The sequence below is a fragment of the Cicer arietinum genome, chromosome 8, assembly GCF_000331145.2.
Source record: "Cicer arietinum cultivar CDC Frontier isolate Library 1 chromosome 8, Cicar.CDCFrontier_v2.0, whole genome shotgun sequence".
In the NCBI taxonomy this organism is placed as follows: Eukaryota; Viridiplantae; Streptophyta; class Magnoliopsida; order Fabales; family Fabaceae; genus Cicer; species Cicer arietinum.
In genome coordinates this window covers 4,466,010-4,481,541 of record NC_021167.2, presented here as the reverse complement: position 1 = coordinate 4,481,541, position 15,532 = coordinate 4,466,010, and the positions used below count along the sequence as shown (strand labels likewise).

The 15,532-nt window shown below is 33.2% G+C and overlaps 5 protein-coding genes and 1 non-coding gene across 7 annotated transcripts in view; 5 read left to right on the top strand and 1 right to left on the bottom strand.

Annotated features, from left to right (window-relative positions):
* The window catches only part of LOC113783926 (protein DA1-related 5-like), a 2,545-nt gene extending 2,508 nt beyond the window's left edge, over positions 1-37 (top strand). The window contains exon 4 of the mRNA XM_073364328.1: positions 28-37. Within this exon, the coding sequence (XP_073220429.1) occupies positions 28-37 (10 nt within the window). The remainder of the gene's footprint in view (positions 1-27) is intronic.
* On the top strand, positions 7-2,930 carry LOC101503031 (protein DA1-related 1-like). The gene is given in 11 exon segments (XM_027337236.2): positions 7-154; positions 420-546; positions 719-802; positions 1,454-1,573; positions 1,690-1,902; positions 2,011-2,073; positions 2,157-2,275; positions 2,360-2,418; positions 2,512-2,598; positions 2,601-2,786; positions 2,789-2,930. Coding segments are annotated over 10 exon segments (1,032 nt in total). The 5' UTR covers positions 7-154; positions 420-471; the 3' UTR covers positions 2,815-2,930.
* Positions 2,931-3,828: 898 nt separating this feature from the next.
* Positions 3,829-3,900, top strand: TRNAW-CCA (transfer RNA tryptophan (anticodon CCA)). Its single transcript has one exon. It is a non-coding gene; the product is annotated as a tRNA-Trp (tRNA).
* A 1,230-nt stretch (positions 3,901-5,130) lies between these two features.
* LOC101506260 (uncharacterized) lies at positions 5,131-9,176 on the top strand. Of its 2 annotated transcripts, none has more exons than XM_004511918.4 (6): positions 5,131-5,377; positions 5,546-5,615; positions 6,154-6,559; positions 7,660-7,743; positions 7,834-7,923; positions 8,650-9,176. In XM_004511918.4, the coding sequence occupies exons 3-6, from the start codon at positions 6,167-6,169 to the stop codon at positions 8,914-8,916; spliced, it is 834 nt and encodes a 277-aa protein (XP_004511975.1). In that variant the 5' UTR covers positions 5,131-5,377; positions 5,546-5,615; positions 6,154-6,166; the 3' UTR covers positions 8,917-9,176. The 2 variants fall into 2 exon arrangements, with proteins under 2 accessions (XP_004511975.1, XP_004511974.1); XM_004511917.3 differs by having other exon boundaries at positions 6,149-6,559.
* A 333-nt stretch (positions 9,177-9,509) lies between these two features.
* LOC101505949 (probable disease resistance protein At5g66900) lies at positions 9,510-14,031 on the top strand. The gene is made up of 5 exons (XM_004511916.4): positions 9,510-10,449; positions 10,950-11,353; positions 11,738-12,096; positions 12,298-12,569; positions 12,864-14,031. Exons 1-5 carry the CDS (start codon positions 9,810-9,812, stop codon positions 13,697-13,699), a joined length of 2,511 nt encoding a protein of 836 aa, XP_004511973.1. The 5' UTR covers positions 9,510-9,809; the 3' UTR covers positions 13,700-14,031.
* A 1,001-nt stretch (positions 14,032-15,032) lies between these two features.
* Positions 15,033-15,532, bottom strand: part of LOC101505626 (serine/threonine-protein kinase SRK2I-like) — a 4,480-nt gene continuing 3,980 nt past the window's right edge. Inside the window, exon 10 of the mRNA XM_004511915.4 lies at positions 15,033-15,532. Coding sequence (XP_004511972.1) covers positions 15,294-15,532 — 239 coding nt within the window. The 3' untranslated portion in view covers positions 15,033-15,293.

Sequence of the window (15,532 nt, the reverse complement as noted above, 5' to 3'; positions counted from 1 at the left end):
AGGATGAAAATCAACGTCGTGCAAAAGATCAACTTGAGGAAGATGAGCAACCTGCAAGGACAATTCAAGAAAGTTTGAACATTGGTTCTCCTCCTCGACATGGCAATGATTCTTTATTTAAACCTTCTCCCATCAGCTTTCCACTTGGATTCAGGTAATTGTGGATATGATTACATCTTACCAAAATGAAGAGAAAAAAACTTGATTACTACTAGGCCAACCAACTAACTGATTTAGACTAACATATGGCATTCATTCTTATTTTATGATTGCCTAAAAATTGAAATATTTACCTTTGCTGCAACAACATGGATCCATATAGTAGACACCTATGCAATTCTATTTTCATATTTTCATGGATATTTCTTTTCCTTATTAAAAACAAACAATAAATTCGGTTCTGGAAAATTTGTTTGCAGTATATGAGCAGGATGTAATGCTGAGATTGGCCATGGAAGATTTTTAAGCTGCATGGGAGGTTTATGGCATCCACAATGCTTCTGCTGCCATGCTGATGATTGCCATCTGCCAATCACTGATTATGAGGTTAGAGTTCCTTTTGTATGTTGCTTGCTCTACAAAAGTGAGTTTAATCAAAACCAGTTGAAACTTTATTCCTAACTTCGTTTATTAGGATCTTCAAATTAGTTATATCTTTTCTTAATCAATCTCAATATGATTATGAATTTTACTTTATTCTCCATTTGTTCCCTTACAGTTTTCCATGTCTAGCAACGGTCCTTACCATAAAGCTTGCTACAGGGAGAAGCATCACCCAAAATGTGATGTTTGCAAGAATTTTGTAAGTATCTTCTTGGTTGGAGTCTTTCACTTGCAGCTGTCTATTTGAGTTAGTCGATTCCGTATCAAATTTTTCTCTTATCATGGACATGCTTTTGAAATTGTGCTACAATATACATATGCTTGGGATAGTAATGATATTGAGCTGTTCTCACTTCTCAGAAAGTTAAGAACTCAGAACAATACTCGAGTAAGTTCTGCTGAACTTTGTAGTTTGAGTTTATATGATAAATCATGGGCCAACACCGAAGAGCACTTGGATGAGAGATGGTTCAGGTCTCTTCCAGTGTAACCAAAGATCCAAGATTCATATCCAGCTCGGAGAAGGCTTCAGCGTTAAGATTCTTGGGGGAGAGTTTTGCTGCGGCCATAGTGATCCTACCATATTTGAAATGTTGATTGAATAGTTTTTGCTAGCAATGGTTTATTAATGGATGTACCTTCCTTCCAATTCCTTCAACCACTAGGAGTATGAATGCAACAAAAAAACATCAAAAAGGGTATAAATGAAAACATCATAAGTCATTGGGATGAAAACATGATGCTCACTTTCTTCCTTCCGTACCAAAAAATAAACTATCTTTTCATAAGAAAGAAATTGCAGCAATGTGTTTTGTGTGGTGAACGACAATTCTTGATTCTTTCATTACAGATCCCTGCCAATTCAGCTGGCCTCATTGAGTATAGAGTTCATCCTTTCTGGCTACAAAAATACTGCCCGACACATGAGCTCGATGGCACTCCTCGTTGTTACAGCTGCAGAAGAATGGAGGTCAGTTATATCAGCTCCCAAAACATTTCACCTGTTGTTACTTGTTAAGAGTTTCCGAAAATCCAATGTTTTTTACTTTTCCTATTATCTAATACAAAACTTTCTAACCCGTGCAGCCAAAGGATTCAAAATATATTTTGCTTGATGATGGTCGAAAGCTATGTCTCGATTGTCTAGACTCCGCAATTATGGATAGTCATGAATGCCAACCTCTTTACCTTGAAATACTAAAATTTTATAAAGGTTTAAATATGAAAATGGAGCAGCAAGTTCCTATGCTTTTGGTCGAGAGACAAGCACTTAATAAGGCCATGGAAGGAGAAAAGAATGTATGTGTTAATGTGTTGAACTTTCATTTGCACAATATTGTTACTTCTGTTCCTTCTGTTATCCTAACTTATAGAGTTTTTATTTTTCTATTTTACTATCAATTGTAGGGTCATCACCATTTACCTGAAAGTAGAGGACTCTGCTTGTCTGAAAAGCAAACTGTCACCACAGTAGGGATTCCTTGCTTCCAAATTGATATATAAAATATTTGTGTATTATATAACGGTTTTATATGAATTTCATGTAATATCAGATTTTAAGAAGACCGTGGATTGGGGCAGAACGACGAGCCACAGACATCATAACCGAGCCTTATAGACTGACTCGTCGTTGTGAAGTGACAGCCATTCTTGTTTTGTATGGCCTTCCTAGGTAACCTCATACAATCTGCTTTCACAATCTAATGCTTGCACATGACATAACTGTATATATAATTCAAGGATTTTATATTTATAGGTTGTTGACAGGATCAATCCTAGCTCATGAGATAATGCATGCATGGTTAAGGCTTAAAGGTATTTCAGCTGTTCCTTAATGAGCATCATGCAGAAAGTTTATTTTTCTGTTTCATGGTGCTAAGTGGGACAAAATTTATGGTTTTATGACAGGTTATCCCAACCTGAGTCCAGAAGTTGAAGAAGGAATCTGCCAAGTCTTGGCTCATCTGTGGTTAGAATCAGAAATCTTTTCTGGATCTGCAATAATATTGATGCACCATCTTCTTCTTCATCGAAGAAGGGTAAACGGTCTGAATTTGAGAAGAAACTTGGTGAGTTATACAAACACCAGATAGAGTCAGATACCTCATCAGTCTATGGAGATGGATTCAGATTAGGCAATCAGGAAGTACTTAAGTATGGACTTAAAAGTACCCTTGATCATATCCTTTGACAGCAAGTTTTCCAAGTTGAAAATTGAAAAGGTTGCACAACTTTAAGTGTCCATTTATTAGATATTATAAGAAAACTATGTTGGTACTCAATAATTTAAGATCTATTTGTCATAAATTAAAGGAAGAGTTATTTTAGTTTCATTACTTACATATTAAAAAAATAATTTTAACATTGAATAACTTAGATTTATTATTAGAAATTTTAACATAATAAAAATAATTTTTTTAAAAAAAATGCATCTTGAAAATGATTTTCATAAAAAAAACTAATCAAATTAGCTTTTCATTTAAAGTATTTTTTTTAAAATTTTAATATCAAAAAAGGTTATGATAAAATAATTAAAATGATATTTTATTAGAAGCTACTCAAACCAATTTCTCTTATGACTGTTTTCTTTTAAAAAAATTTATAATAAAAAAAAAAAACTTAAAAATTCATATTTAAAAAAATTTAAAAACAAAAGGGGGGTTTAGAATTTTTTCAGAATAGTGAGATCTCTTTTGTGTTTGTCTATCCTATAGTGAATCATTTTTTATAAAAAAAAAAAATCAATTATAATTTTTTTTTTAAAGTTATCAAAAACAGCTTCTTAATTTAAGCTTTTTTTTAGATTATTTTTATATTATTATTTTTCTTAAAGTTGTAATAGATTGATAAAAATTTCTAAAATAATTTTTTTTAAGAAAAAGTGTAAAGAAACAAGTTCTAAATATTTTTATTGATATGATTCATTAGATGAATTCAACAATGGAGTTTTGGTTGGTTGACAAAATCATTCGGTTGACATCATACAATATTATTGACAAATATTGAATTTAATTTTTTGTTTAAAAAAAAAGTGATTTTAACTTTATTGGAGATTAAAAAAACTTTATTCTTTTTTCTCTCTGTAATTTTGATTAAAAAATATTAAAAGTTTTTTTTAGCAAAGAAAAAGTTATGATTTGTTGTACTTAAAAAAAGAGCCATGATTTGTTTGAGTTTGAACGTAATTGAACCTTTTCATATAAAAAAGTACCCAAAACAACAAGTGGATCTGTGGCGCAATGGTAGCGCGTCTGACTCCAGATCAGAAGGTTGCGTGTTCGATTCACGTCAGGTTCAAAATCCTTTTTTATTTGCTGATTTTGTTTTGAATACAATTTACTTACCCAACCAATCGATTTACTGGTCAAGTGCTTAAGTATGACCTGTGTTTGTTTACAATTACAACATCTGTTTCTTTTTTTTTTACGCGTAGGAGCATCTGATCTTAAGGGTCGTGTGTTGCACTTGCTAATTTCAAAGCATCTTGGACAAATATTCAAGCCCTTGGATCAGTTCATTTTGCAATTTCTAAGAATGATAATGCTAATAAAACATTTATTTTAATACTTTTTTCTACTAATTAAAATTCATATGGTTCACACATGTTATAAGACTCATAGGATAGTTTAAATTTTAAGGAAGATAGTTTAAATTTTAAGGAAGATAGTTTGAATTTTATTGATGATTTAATCTAACAGGAAAACTCACCCACACTAATAGTAGAAAAATGTGAATGAGTGATTTTTTATTTATTTCTAAAGAGTCTAATAAAAAAATTCACATATTTGAAGACATGGATGTGTCATATTTTGACTCCATAATTTATAATTGATTTTTAACTTAAAAAAATAAAAAAATTAAATTTATTTATATATAAATATATTTAAACATAAATTATTTTATATATAATAATTTTATTTAATTAATAGACAAAAGTGGCTAGACGAATTTGTGTGGTTTATAACTTTGGTTCGGTTAAAGATTTTTGGATGGTAGATATCTAAACTCTCCTAACTTAAAATTATTAAAAAAACTCTCATTTATCCATGTATCCCAAAAAACAAAAGAAAATATCAAAATACCTTCTTATATATAAAAAGTTGTCATTTTTTTTTATTTCTTTATTTCAACATTTCAGTTACAGAAGTAAATATAAAAAAAAATTCTTTTTGGAAAACTTTTTTCAAGTTTTCCAGTACACAACTTCTACGCCAGAAACCTTAAAAAAAATTTCGGTACAGAATGTCATTTTCGAAAATCTTTTTTGAAGTTTTTTAGAACTGCCGAAAAACTTATTTTACCTTTTTCAGAAAACTTACACTACCGACAAACTTCAACGTGACATTTTCGGAAGCTACCGAAAAACTCCATCCACAAATTTTTCGGTAATTATTTGATTTTAAAAAAAAAATATTTTTTAAATTTTTATTATATTAATATTTATTTAATTCATTTAATTTTAACTAATTTTTTTTAGTGGATAGGATTAATATTATATTTTTAAATACTGGGCTGTTGTAAAAAAAAATTGAGAGGCTGTCCAATAAAAAAAACCCAAATTCAGTAAAACTCATTATTCGATCTTAACCGCCGCCGCCGCCACCAACACCACCGGTTCCTCCTACGCAAAGCCTCAACCCACCTCCATCATTTCTGTTTCTAACTAAACAAAAACTTAGCCATTGGTTCCGTCGACGTTAATACCTTATTTCTTTTTTCCTTTTTCTTCTCATCAACTGTAAATGGAGAAAAGATGCTTCGCAAACGCACTTAGGTACATGCAACAGGATATGAGTTCTTGTTATTGTTTTTAACGATCTTAGTTAGGGTTTTTAACGTGGGTTTCTGCTTATTCAAAGCACAATAAGTTTTTTGTTAGATTTTTCATTTCTCTTAGGATCTGGGTTTGATTAAATAACTTCATTTTTTCATCTATGTTAAGGTACTGAATCTACGGAGCGTGCCATTATTTCTGTGGTGGAAGGTCGTCATCACTGAGCAAGAACAAAAAGGTTAGGGTTTATTGTATAATGGGTCTCTTAGGGTTTTTGTATTTGTTTTCAGTTTTATGATTTGTGACATTTTGAATCTGTTAAGTTTTGTTTTTCTTCTGGGTTTGATTGCTGAAAGTTTGAATCAGTGTGACGCGACTTACGACTTTGATAGCCGTCCCTTCATAATATAATACACCAAAGCTCCATTTCACAAGGAGATATCGCAATTGCGCGCTGAAGTGTCGTGATTGATAATATAGGTGTACTTTGTAGCTGGTTTTTTATGTTAGGGTGTATTGATTTGAGTGTAGGTTCTACATTTTGGCATTTTGCAGTTGGGTTTATTGTTTTCATTCAAACTTGTTTTCGTTGATTGCAAAACTTAGGATTCTAATTTTACATTATTTTTTTTTACTTGGAATAATAGTTATAATAACTAACTGATTTTATGATTCATGTTATCTGATTTTGTAACATTTTTTTGTTTATGGTTCTAATTTGTTGGCATTTTAAGGTTTAAAGTTATTAAATTTCATTTTTGTTATTGGAAGATTAGAGTAGAAGAAAATATGCTAAGGAGAAGGCTTTCTGTTCTCTCGACTTCAATCATCAGAAGTTCGATTTACAACCGATACCCAGCTGTTCAATTTCAACCCCTGCAACTCCCACAACCTCTTGATGTTCGTGCAACATTTAGTAATCTCAATGCACACACAAATTTTCAAGGTTTTAGAGCTTACAGTCTTCTGAGTTTGAATGATCTAAGAGATAATGTTCCCCGAAAACAGAAGACAAGGAAAGGTCGTGGAATTGGGTCTGGAAAGGGTAAGACTGCTGGGAGGGGTCATAAGGGTCAGAGAGCTAGAAAAGGTTCAAAATTGGGGTTTGAAGGAGGTCAGACCCCTCTTCGTCGTAGGATGCCTAAACGTGGGTTCAAGAACCCGTTTAGCCTCACTTTTCAGGTATATTTTTTCATGTTTATAGTGTGATTTTTTTTTTGTTTATTGCTCAGTGCTGTCAAAGAGTGGCTCTATATGCGTTATAGCTACGACAATATAGTGAAATTTGAACTAATTGTTGTTGTTCTGCCATACGCTATTTAGTAAAAGTGTTGTCTAATAGTGGCTATAGTAATGCTATGCTATAGCACAGTAGCATAGCAGAATTTGAACATAATGCTATTTTTGTGTTCTACGATTGACAACTTTGATACTATCGTTTGCTGCATCATGAAAATGAAAATATGCATTGGTATATATTATTAGAGTTCATTGGTTATAATTGTGGAACTCTTATAGTCTCTCACATTATATAATAATAAGATTTATGGATAGTTACTTGTGAGCAATATTAGTTTTGCATACTTATTAAGACCGACTGATAAAGACTATCTTGCTTGACTTCCATTTCAAGAAATAAAGCCAGTTCTCCACAAATATTAAAAAGGAAGCATACCGGAGCATCCTTCTTCTGAAGCTGAAGTGCTATGCTCAATACAGAAATTAGGTTTTATATTTATTACAACACATCATTTGCAAGATAAATTTTTTCTTTCAAGGACCCTGAAATCTATATGGCTGAGTAGCTGAGTATGTTGGTTTTGATTGATAAGAACCTCTTGTTTCTACATGTCAATTGTCAAGTATGATATGCACTAAAGAGTATTGTGAACTCCAATGACAAAAGTCTGTCAAAGTTTATTCTTTATTGTATTGAAGGGATCTTTAACTAATTTAATTTTAATTGTGTTTGTGAATTTTGATATAGAATAGTGTTCTATAGAATAGCATAATGCCAAATGTTGGAGTACATTTTGGCTAATAGATTTGACCCCTCAGATTTATAAGCGTTAAGAACTTAAGATACTTCTAGGGACCTATTCAAGTAGTATTAATGTCTAGATAAGTTTATTTGATGGAGTAGTCATATGCCATAGCCATGGTTGAAGCTCATATTGTTAGACCCTCTCTATTTGGTTGTGAATCCTTCCCCTTTTCTTCCTCAATCTAATACTAATTTGTATTGCTATATTCAAAAATTTGTTTTATATCTTCTCTTGCAGCCAATAGGTTTGGGAAAAATTGCAACGTTTATCAATGCTGGGAAGATAGATTCTTCTGAACTGATCACAATGAAAACACTCAAGGTTTTTGCGACTACCTCCTCACTTAAATTGGATTTGTTTGCTTCATGTGCTCCCTCTCATTCTTTTGGTCATTATTATTACCATACATAGGATGCAGGGGTACTCGGGAAGCAAATTAAAGATGGAGTACGATTGATGGGGCGTGGTTCCGAGAAGATCCAGTGGCCAATTCATCTAGAGGTATACTTTGATTTGAAGGCTAAGTAATAAGTGCTTTGAGGACCACAATAATGCTTTTTTGATTCTTAAGTCTTAAATTTGGAAATACTTTTAACTATTTTGGTATTTATCTTCATCTAATATCATTAATTTAACCATTGATCATAAGCTCATAACTAATTATTGGTGCTGTAAAGCTAAGAAACAAGTAAAAATTTGTTTGGCTTAAATGGTGCTACAGGTTACAGAGGAGTGCCGCTTATGGTTTTGAATTTGTGTGTCCATTGATGCAAGCACCAAAGAATGGCAGAGGAAAATCAATCAAATCCAAAACTAATTAAGTCTCATAAAAACTTCCTCACATCTTAAAATACCAAATCCATCTTAGTTGGTATGAAAAATTAATTAGAGAAGTAACACAATGTGAACTCTTTCAATGCTCTTCTCAATTATCTGTGTTATCGGATCAGTATTTGTGTTGTTGAATCAAGCCACTGGCATGTGGCTTTGCTTCAGAAGAACTAAGACCAAGTTTCAGTCTGGTTCTGCATACACAGAAAATTCAGTTCTGTCACTGTTAAATTGGTTAAGTTAAAGAATATAGAACCTAGTGCACTGAACTGCATAGTAGTTTGGATCGGAATATTATGCTTTTGTTTATCGATGAGGAAAATAGATGCAAAACTGTTATTTTATTCTAAACACTGAAGTAGACAGGGATGTGTTTTTAATATATTGAGCTTACAGGTATCAAGGGTCACTGTTAGGGCCAAGGAAGCAGTTGAAGCAGCTGGTGGGTCTGTCAGAAAGGTGTATTACAATAAATTGGGCTTCCGGGCACTGTTGAAGCCTGAGTGGTTCGAGAAGAAAGGAAGATTGTTGCCTAAAGCAGCTAGACCACCTCCAAAGCAAAAGGATAAAGTCGATAGCATTGGTCGGCTTCCTGCCCCAACCAAGCCAATTCCATTTTTAGTTGAAACAAGCAAGGATCTTCCAGTAAATCAGCTGAGTTAAATAAGTAATAAGTTTAGTACCCTTTTTCTGGAATCTGTAATCCTTTTTCATGTAACCAGTTTGATTCAAAAGATTTTTATGTAGTTCATTGATAATAGATAAAAAATAATTTAATTTTATCATTTGGGACAAATGAAATTTGGAAATCTCATGTTGTGCATCAAAGATCACAAGTTGATGAGAATTATAATTTCATCTCTATAATTTGTATTGAATTGTAATATTGTCAATTGTCATGAGTGAAAATTTGAATTTGTATATATGATTGACGCATTTATAATGACCAAATTGGACATGGTAGCCAAGTGACACAACAATAGAAAAATACCATGTTGAACCAAACATTCAAAGTTTATAAAATGGGTCTAATAATTACCTCAAAAATGGATTAGAAAATGGCCCAAAAATAGGCTATCACAGAAAAAAAACAAAAAGAATGCAATTGGGCCAGATATTTTGAGTGGCCCGTTAAATGGCTCAAGCCGATTTAACCCAACCCATGACCTATTCAAACCGTGCCAATGGGTGTACTGCATTCGGTCTGTGTTCCTCACCCTCGGTTTGGTTCGGTTGTTGTTTTTGTTTTTGGGTCCGAACTTGTCCAAACCGACCCAGTGTCCAGGCCTAATTGGAGGATTCTTCCTAGCAAGTAGCAACTTAACTACCACAACACCAGTCCGCGTGCTTTCTAAAAACACAAAGGCATATATTAAAATATCATCACGACCAAGATTCGTAAGTCAACCAAACATGTTTTTGCTATAACTGTTCCTAGTTTTAGCTGAGTTCATATGATTTATTGAATGTTACAAAAACTTTTGAATCCACAAAAATAACAACAAAGCAGAAACAGTAGTTTCATAGTTACAAAGAAAGAGTTTCATAAAGTTGTGATGGATCTATTGAGTGGAGGTGCTGTTGGAGCTGTGATGGGAGAGATCGTGAAACACGCTATTCAAACAATCAAAAAAGGTCGAGACTTTGGTCCAACACTTGAAAAGAACATAGAAACTTTGAACAATTTGGCCCCTTTGATAGAAGAAATGAAAGAGTACAACGATTTGTTAGATCGACCCAGAGATGAAATAGAGAAGTTAGAGAAACACATAAGAGAGGGTCAAGAGCTTGTAACAAAAAGCAAGAAACTTAATCGATGGAAGTTTCCTTCTTTCCCACGTTACCAATCAAAGCTTCAGAAGAAAGATGAGGCTCTTCAGAGACATTTGTCTGTGAATGTTCAAGTGGAGAATAGAAGGGATTTGATGGAAGTGTTGGGTAAGGTGAATGGAATTCTTGAGATTTTGATGAGAAAGGAGAATTTGGGTCAGTTTAATAATAATAATATTGGGAATCAAATAAAGGGTTTGAATGGTGCTCCTGAAGAGCCTGAATGTTTGGGAATGGTTGAGCCTTTAAATAAGTTGAAGGGTGAATTGCTTAAGGATGGTGTTTCTGTACTTGTTTTGACTGGTTTGGGTGGTTCAGGTAAAAGCACACTTGCTAAGAAGCTTTGTTGGGTTCCACCTATCAAAGGTATGTAGTATCTAACTAACTTATTGTTTCTTTTGTTTGCTAATTGTTACTACTCTTTTAGTCTTGTGGAATCACTTGTTTTTTTGTTGTCTTAACCCTCCAGCTTCTAAGGAAAAAAGAGTCTTAGTAATCTGGAATTTAACCGGGAAGTAAGTCAAGTCTGGTAAAAAATTGTTCAGATAGGATTCGAACTTAGGTAGTTTGTTTAGTTAGTAGTCTTGTATGACATGAATTAATATGAAATGATACCAAACCTCATGTTATGGTTGGATTGAAATGAAATGGAATTACATTAGCTTTCATTGTTTGGATTGATTATGACTATTATCTTCTAGTTTTGTGTGTATAAGACAAAACGAATCTCATCTCATTTGGCATTCAATCATAATAAGTATCCAAACAACTTTATTTCATTTCATTTCATTGTATTCCATTTGCTTCATTTCAATTTCAATAGAATCCATTCTCCTTGATTAAGAAATCTATTTTGTTTTGACCAGACAAGTTTGGCAGAAACATATTCTTTGTTACCGTCTCAAAAACTCCCAACTTGAAGAACATTGTACGGACACTATTTGAATACTGTGGAAGTCGGGTGCCTGAGTTTCAAAGCGATGAAGACGCGATTAACCAATTGGGACGTCTTCTGAGGCAGGTTGGGAGAAGACCAATACTATTAGTGTTGGATGATGTTTGGCCTAGATCAGAAGGCCTTATTGAGAAGTTCAAATTCCAAATATCAGATTATAAGATTTTGGTCACTTCAAGAGTTGCATTTAGAAGATTTGGCACACCATTCCAGTTGGATCCACTTGATCATCATCATGCAGTCTCCCTTTTCCATCACTTTGCTCAATTGAATGACAGCAGTTCATATATGCCTGATAAAAATCTTGTCCATGAGGTTGCTTTCTCTTCAATCTAACTAAGACATGATTATATGTGACAAACAAGACAGAAATTTATGTCCCTTTGTTATGTTAAATCTTCTACTATAGTATGGGATATTAACAAATTATTTATGAACAAAAACAACATGAATCAGGAGTTTAGATTTAGGCCAAGTAGTTTAAGGACGAGGAGTTTCCTCAGATGATGAGTCACGCCTATCTAGACAGATCTAGATAGATTGCATAATGATGAGTCATTTGTTAGTTGTTAGATCATGGAAATTTATGTTATGCTTATAACTTGTATAAGTAGGGAGTTGATGAATGAAATAACAACAAAAATGGATGCGAAGAAAGTTTAGTTTACATACTCACTAGTTTTACTTCCCTGCACACAGATAGTGAGAGGTTGTAAGGGTTCACCATTAGCGCTTCAGGTCATTGCCGGATCACTTTGTAAGCAGCCTTTTGAGAAGTGGCAAAGTATGAAGGGACGTTTACAAAGTCAATCAATTCTGGAGTCTAATAGCACTGACTTGCTTTGTTACCTTCAACAAAGCTTGGATATATTGGAGGATATCAATGAAAAGGAGTGCTTCATGGATATGGGGCTATTTCCTGAAGACCAGAGGATCCCTGTCACTGTCTTCATTGATATTTGGGCAGAACTGCATAACTTAGATGAAGATGGTACAAATGCAATGGTTATTGTCCATGATTTAACCACCAGGAATTTGATTAATGTCATAGCTACAAGGTAAACAGTTTCTTTTCTACAATGACATTTAAAATATTTGTAAATCAAGAAGTAAAGAATGCACGGATATCTGTAACTTTCGGCTAATCATTATAATGCAAAGAAGTAAAAAAAACTATTGTGTGAAATAGATTAATAGGTTTATCTTTTTGGTGTTTTGGTGCTTCCTTCAGTTACTAAATTATGCTCGTTGTCGATCAGGAAAGTTGCAACAGAAACAGACATGTACTACAATAACCACTATGTCATGCTGCATGATCTCCTCCAAGAACTAGCGATCCTTCAAAGCAAAGAGAAACCGTTTGAAGAGAGAAAAAGACTGATCATTGACTTAAGTGGAGATAATCGTCCTGATTGGTGGATAGGACAGAATCAACAAGGAGTCATTAGTCGTATGTACTCATCCATCGCCGGAATGTTGGTTAAACAGAATCAGCTAAAGGTTGCTGCCCGCATATTGTCTATATCAACTGGTATGTTTCTATGTCTAAATTATATGCTTACTTACAAATGAAAAATTAACTCCATTTGTTACAAAATAATTTTCTTAAGCAATTTAGCGAAAGGTTTCAAAAACTTTGTAAGTTCATTTGACTGGATTATCTGTTCACTCTAACAATGTTCTCACATCTCACTTGATTAAAAGTCTTCAAAGATAACGTTAGATAAAAATGAAATTAGATAAAACATAGGATGCAATATGAACTACTCATTCTCTTGCCATACATCATCTTCTATGCTTATTGACATATATGATGTTTTTGCAGATGAAACATTTTCTTCAGATTGGTGTGACATGCAACCTGATGAGGCTGAGGTTCTGGTTTTAAATATCCGGTCCGACAATTACTCGTTACCGGATTTCACCAATAAAATGAGTAAACTGAAAGTTTTAATAGTCACAAATTATGGTTTCCATCGTTCCGAACTAACCAAATTTGAGCTACTTGGTTTTTTATCAAACTTGAAAAGAATAAGGTTGGAGAAAGTTTCAGTCCCTTCCCTGTGCAGATTGAAGAATCTGCGAAAATTGTCCCTTCATATGTGCAATACAACGCATGCTTTTGAAAGCTGGTCTATCCAAATTTCAGAAGCTATGCCAAATCTAGTGGAAATGAGCATTGACTATTGTAGTGATTTGATTAAATTACCTGATGGTTTTTGCAACATTACCTCATTGAAGAAGCTCAGTATCACAAACTGCCATAAGTTTTATGTAATGCCTCAAGATATTTCAAAGCTGGAGAATTTAGAAGTGTTAAGGCTTTGTTCCTGTTCTGATTTAGTAGAGATATCGGAATCGGTTGGAGGCCTTAAAAAGCTGCGATGTCTCGATATCTCAGACTGCGTGAATCTTCCGAAATTACCGAACGATATCGGTGACTTGGAAAAACTTGAGAAGCTCTACATGAAGGGTTGCTCAAACTTAAGTGAATTGCCTTACTCTGTCCTCAGTTTTGCAAATTCAAAGCATGAAATATATGTGATCTGTGATGAAGAAGGAGCTGAATTATGGGAAATATTTTCATACATTCCTAATCTAAAGATTAAGATGCCTAAAGTTGATATTAACCTAAACTGGCTTCATGGAACTCGTTCATGAGTGTTCTTTCCTGAAGATAAAGTGACTTGAAGTCATGTTTTGAAACTTGTAAACGATGTTGCTTCATATATGGTTTCCTATTTACCATAATCATGTGTTCATGTAACTGTAGTGAACAAAGCAGGAGTTTGTGTTGGACAGTACTGTAAATGTAGTATACATCAATGTGGCCTTAAAGATTACTCCATGTGTTATTTTAGCATGACTATTATTCTGTAATAAACTAGCTCAATATTTTCCCTTTCATTTGAAGAGAAAATAAGATCTGTGCACAACAGAATTATGGAAATGGGACTGGTTCTTTATTTTGAAAATAAAAGTGTTTTTTTTTCTCTGTGACTAAATAGAACTTCATTTTACTTTTGATAGTATGAGAAGTACAATCTGCAATATGATAAAAGACATGAGGACAAGTCATATCGATAACCGCTTCACATGGGCTGCTTGAATAGCATTTATGATGAAAAATAAAGTGAACTTGACTAAGATGAAATAAAATAGCATACAACTAAATAAATTAACTTTTGCATTGTTTGAACTGAGGTAATTTTATCAAACCAATACATGAACGAGCTTAACTTTTGCAATGAAGAAAGGACTTGTTCTATCTTAGACTCTCAAATTAGATAGGGAAAAAAAAAAGTCAAGTATATGATAGAATGAAATGAAATCCATTTTATCTCATTCCAATCTATCCCTTTTCATTAATGTTAATTTATTCTATAAGTTGAAGCAAGAGGAAGAAGAAAAATGAAATGTTTCGTTTATACTAATAAAAAGTACTAATATAAAAAGGCAATTTATGTAGTAAAAGGAACAGAAATACATAGCCCACAAAAACAAAGAAGAATCATTTATCTTAGTTCATGAAGTAAAACATTAGAATTGTCCACCCCATTTACACTAATGTAGATTGTAGAATCATAATCACATCCATCTTAGTTGCTCCAACGGAAATTAGCGAAAAACTAAAAAATGTCGGACAGAAATAAGATGTACTACATAACAGGATAAACACAAGAACTTCTAGATAGCAGGTGATGAAGAGTATGTGTTGATAAGAAGGGAAGTCTAAACAAAATTTCCCTTAATTGGCAGGATACAACAAAGGCTAATGTGTATACAAAAATAATATAAGTATTCAACAAGTGAGCGAAAAGGTAATTAGCCAACAACCCTTTTAGAGTGTAGCAAACGAGAAAAGGTTCTCTGCATTTGGGAAAAGAAGTGGAGAGTTCCATTATTATTATTATTTTAGACGTGTAAAAACTTAATAATAACTTAATAATGCAACAAATTCTAAAAGTATGTGTCATTAAACAGCCTAAATCATAGTAGTGGAACTTCCTTTTGAGAAATAGAGTTTACCAATAGAAAACATTTTCTACTCACAAAAGTGATAATGATAAATGGTGTTGGCATTGGTTGTTCTATAACAGCATACAACATATAAATCAACATGATGAACTTCGTGCATCATCCAATCTGGAAGAAATAGTATCAGAATATTTTCTCTATCTTTGATGCTGAGAAGGCCATAAAGATCAATATTAAGGTGCTGTCCTTTCAATATGATGTCTCTATGATGATTAAATTATATGGCATATACAATCTCTCCACTGCTATCTACATCAAGTTCATAGTCAGAGTCTATATCATCCATATCATCATCCATGTCAAGGTCATCAGCCACAATCCAGTCTAAAGAATAGCTCCCAGCTGCTGGTACAGTAGCTTCTGAAATTATCTGCATGATTGTATCAATGCTCTGCGTTGGGTGATCTGGCTCTTCAAATTCGTTATCCGTTACTTTTTCATTCATCCAGTCAGCAG

Coding starts and splice junctions, on each gene's coding strand:
- LOC101506260 (XM_004511918.4), top strand. CDS start 6,167: ATGCTAAGGAGAAGGCTTTCTGTTCTCTCGACTTCAATCATCAGAAGT. Junction 6,560..7,659: donor CGTTTAGCCTCACTTTTCAG/GTATATTTTTTC, acceptor CTTCTCTTGCAG/CCAATAGGTTTGGGAAAAAT. Junction 7,744..7,833: donor TCACAATGAAAACACTCAAG/GTTTTTGCGACT, acceptor TACCATACATAG/GATGCAGGGGTACTCGGGAA.
- LOC101505949 (XM_004511916.4), top strand. CDS start 9,810: ATGGATCTATTGAGTGGAGGTGCTGTTGGAGCTGTGATGGGAGAGATC. Junction 10,450..10,949: donor TTGGGTTCCACCTATCAAAG/GTATGTAGTATC, acceptor TGTTTTGACCAG/ACAAGTTTGGCAGAAACATA. Junction 12,097..12,297: donor ATTAATGTCATAGCTACAAG/GTAAACAGTTTC, acceptor GTTGTCGATCAG/GAAAGTTGCAACAGAAACAG.